A 3,731-nucleotide genomic window follows, 5' to 3' on the forward strand; every position below is an offset into this window, starting at 1 on the left:
AGGTTTTATTTCACAACCATCAGAACAATTGCTTACAAATCCATTAAGGAAAATCATAATCAAAGTTCAAAAACATAAGCAGACAACGTACAAAATTTAAACTTGAAGATTAGGTATACCAATTACCAGGGGCTAATCGTCACGTGGATTGGTTCTTTTTCTTATTCTTATTTCAAGCAAAAGCACTTGCTCCAATTTCAATAGACATTCTCTTTATCCTAAACATAATGAAATCACACTTCATATCACTAAGGAAGAAAGAATGTGAAGCTTCAAAGGATACCAAAACAGTCAAAAGGAAGCAAACATAATACCTGTTAGAAAGGTCACGTGTATCATTGCTCTCTTTAGCAATTGAAATATATATGGTCAACTAATTTTAGGCAAAGTTACATGTGGTTATATTGATACATTGTGTTAATCCAAAAATTGAAAAATAAATGAAAATTAAGGAATCATATATATTACATACTTGTTTCATTCAAAGTAGTAGGATTCTTTAAGTGATGCAAAATCACGAAGCAGATACTCATCCGTTGAAAGAAGGCGGTGGAGGAAATGTAATTGGAAGCCAGTGACTCCCCAACAAAAAGTTTGTAGAGAAAACAATGTTCATCTTCTTATCCATCTGATCGAACACCCTAGTGGAATCAACGCTCACCTACATCAGCAAACCCGAAAATTAGGGTTGAGTATAATTGTAGCTTCGCATGCAGTGGCAGAGCTTGAACAATTAACTGGGGGGGGGGGGGGGGGGAGGGGTTGGCGAAAGTATTAGAAATTGAAATTAACGTTCTTAAAAAAATAAATTGTTTTCAAGAAATAAAAACCAAAAACACCTAGAAAAAGAATTACAATTTAGCCCGACGACCTTTAATGTCTTTAAATTCATCAATTACAGACTTCAAATCAATTTTTCAGCGATTTCTCTTTCTATGTAAATCACCAAGTTGTTTGCGTGAAAATCATCCGACATCTTAAAGCGAAGACGGTTCTTGAATATTTTCATTGCTAAAAATCCCTTCTCTGTTGTTGCGGTAGAAACTGGAAGTGTCAAGATTAACCGAACCACTCTATCAAGCAAATAATATGTCTCACGTTTCTGAGTTTCCACAAGACGCTTGCATAGGTCAGCAATAGTTGATACACCATTTAGTCTGGGATTCTTTGTGATATCAATATTAAAAATCTCCAATTGATATCGTAATTGAATCATCTCTTGCTCCGTAAAATCTTTAGGATAATACTTCTCAACAAGAAGACAGATTTGATCAACGTTAATCACTTTAGAAACTAAAGTAGAACTAAGTCTTAACAACTCCATCGCACGATCATTGAATCTACTATTTAACTCATGTAACTGTTTGTCCAATGCGGCTGTAAACAAATCCACTCGATAAAATGTTCAAAAGTAACATGATTATCTGTTTTTCGAGGCCAGTATCGAGTAGAAGTATATGGGGGCATTCATATCTGACATATTTATTTGATGTTTTTCACAAAAAAACTTTACTTGTGCAAGTAAAGACTCCCATCCCTTGTTTCTGAAATCATTTAGACCCTCATTTGTTGCTGAAACTAACTCCATGGCATTACAAATATCTTGGGATTTTTTTTGTAGAGGTTGAGAATGTATTTCAGTTTTTCCCATTACTTCCTTTATCAGGTGAAGAATAAACACAAACTCAAATGATTTCAGATAATAGTAAGCTGCATCAGCATCTCCGCGTTGAAAATGGGTAGCAGACACGTCATTAATTATTCCTTGGAGAACAACACGAGTACAAGCAAACGTGTTAAGAAAACTACAAACAGAACGAAAATGAGAACCCCAATGTGTATCACCAGCTCTTCTTAATGTCCTAACTTGATTCAATCATTTACCTGATTCGATTTCACATAGTTCCAATAATTGTTCAATCTCCGTTGCCTTTGCTTTTTGTAACTCATCATGACGCTTACTGGAAGCACAAACTACGTTAATTGTAAAAATTAAGTTTGTGAAAAAATGGTGAACTAAAATAATTTCCCTTGAAGCAGCCACCAAGGCTAGTTGCAATCTGTGAGCAAAGCAGTGAACATAATATGCATAAAGACAATCCTCAAGAACAAGTGCTTGTAATCCGTTCCATTCCTCTCTCATATTACTAGCACCATTATAACATTGGCCACAAATTTTACTAACATCAAATTGATAGTGTAAAAGTTGTCTCCACATATTTGTTTTCAAGGTTAATGATAATGTATCCCTAACATGAACCAAATCCAAGAACCTTTCCCGTATGATTCCTTCCGCATCAATAAATCTCAAAACTATCACAATTTTCTCTTTTTGAGACTCATCCCGTGATTCATCAATCATGACACAAAAGTATGAATCCCCCACTTCACTACGAATATGCTTTCGAACTTTATTTGCAATAATACTAAGAATTTCTTTTTGAATTTCCCCAGAAGTATACTTTGAATTATAAGTAGCTTTCTCTAATACAATGTTTGCAACTTCATCATTATACGATGCTAGAAGTTTTAGAAGTTGAAGAAAATTACCACGATTTTTGGAATCAGGTGTTTCATCATGTCCTCGTAAAGCACAAGCTTGGAAGGTCAACCAACGAACTGTGTCAATTGACACTTTTAATCGTAAACGGTTCTTCAATATTTGCGCTTCATTTTGCTTCACTATGATATTTTCAATGTGTGCTGCTTGGTTCATCAAGTTTTCAGCATATGCAACAACATTTCTATGTTGTGAGCAACCAATATGTTTCAAGAACGCACAATTTTTCCCGTCATTAACTTTTTTCCAATTGTCAAATCCTTTAACAGTAAATGCATCGTAACCATGACACACACTTGGTTTATCATTAAATATATAACAAATAAAACAATATGAAGCGTACGTTGTTGGAGAATATTCTAGCTAATTAGGGAAAATGTTGAACCAAGAATATTTGAATCTACGAGGATGTTTTGTTGAACATTTACCTTGATACTCCTTAACATGTATTTGGAAAGGTCCTAAATTTAGATAAGCTCATCTCACTTGTTCTCTTAAATTAACCGGATAATCCCACATTTGCTTTCGTTTAGCAGGATCTCTTTCTAGATTCTTCAAATCAAATTCATTAGGATTTTCCTTTTCTTGTGGTTGTGGCTTGTTCTCTTGTTGTTTATCATTTTCTTGCAGTTGTGACTCATTCTCTTGTTGATTTTCTATTTCTTGCGGTTGTGGCTCACTTGTTGAAGCTTTGTGACGTTTACTCTCTTCACTTTGATGATTAGTTTCTTTATCATCTACCTTTCTTTTGTAAAAATAGTCTAAGGTTTTCATCTTTCCCATGATTATATCTATAAAAATCAAAATGAAGGAACAATTAATTCAATCAAAATCAAAATTAGAAAAATAACCAATAACTCATTTACTAATTAACAGTGCGTGAAAACTGAAAAGTGAAACCAAATCAAATTGACAAATTGACAGCCAAATCCATTTTATAAAAATAGTCTAAGGTTTTCATCCATCTTTGTTTTCAGTTTTTTTGAAGCATAACAATTAACAAAATCATTTTTTTTTCTATTCTAGACTTCCAGTTTGGTGTCCAGTGTCCTACTATCCTACAACTTACAATAAATAGACTAGAAGAGAGCTAAACAAATCATAATTGAATACTAATAAATCAAATTGAAAAATTGAAAGCCTAGTTAAAAAAGAAACTCTAACTCCTAAT

The 3,731-nt window shown here is 33.5% G+C and overlaps 1 protein-coding gene across 1 annotated transcript; it reads right to left on the reverse strand.

Annotated features, from left to right (window-relative positions):
- Window positions 1-904: 904 nt before the first annotated feature.
- Window positions 905-3,343, reverse strand: LOC111894844 (uncharacterized). Its single transcript, XM_023890933.1, has 3 exons — window positions 3,047-3,343; window positions 1,885-2,923; window positions 905-1,377 (listed from the first exon to the last, which is right to left on the reverse strand). The coding sequence occupies exons 1-3, from the start codon at window positions 3,341-3,343 to the stop codon at window positions 905-907; spliced, it is 1,809 nt and encodes a 602-aa protein (XP_023746701.1).
- Between the last annotated feature and the right edge of the window lie 388 nt (window positions 3,344-3,731).

Source organism: Lactuca sativa, chromosome 5 (assembly GCF_002870075.4).
Source record: "Lactuca sativa cultivar Salinas chromosome 5, Lsat_Salinas_v11, whole genome shotgun sequence".
Taxonomy (NCBI): domain Eukaryota; kingdom Viridiplantae; phylum Streptophyta; class Magnoliopsida; order Asterales; family Asteraceae; genus Lactuca; species Lactuca sativa.

What these genes read in the sequence shown, in the direction of transcription:
- LOC111894844 (XM_023890933.1), bottom strand. Translation starts at nt 3,343, where the DNA reads ATGGGAAAGATGAAAACCTTAGACTATTTTTACAAAAGAAAGGTAGAT. An exon ending in CGGTTAATTTAAGAGAACAA is followed by an intron (nt 2,924 to 3,046) that starts GTGAGATGAGCT and finishes TTCCCTAATTAG; the next exon opens with CTAGAATATTCTCCAACAAC. An exon ending in ACTATGTGAAATCGAATCAG is followed by an intron (nt 1,378 to 1,884) that starts GTAAATGATTGA and finishes ATTTGTTTACAG; the next exon opens with CCGCATTGGACAAACAGTTA.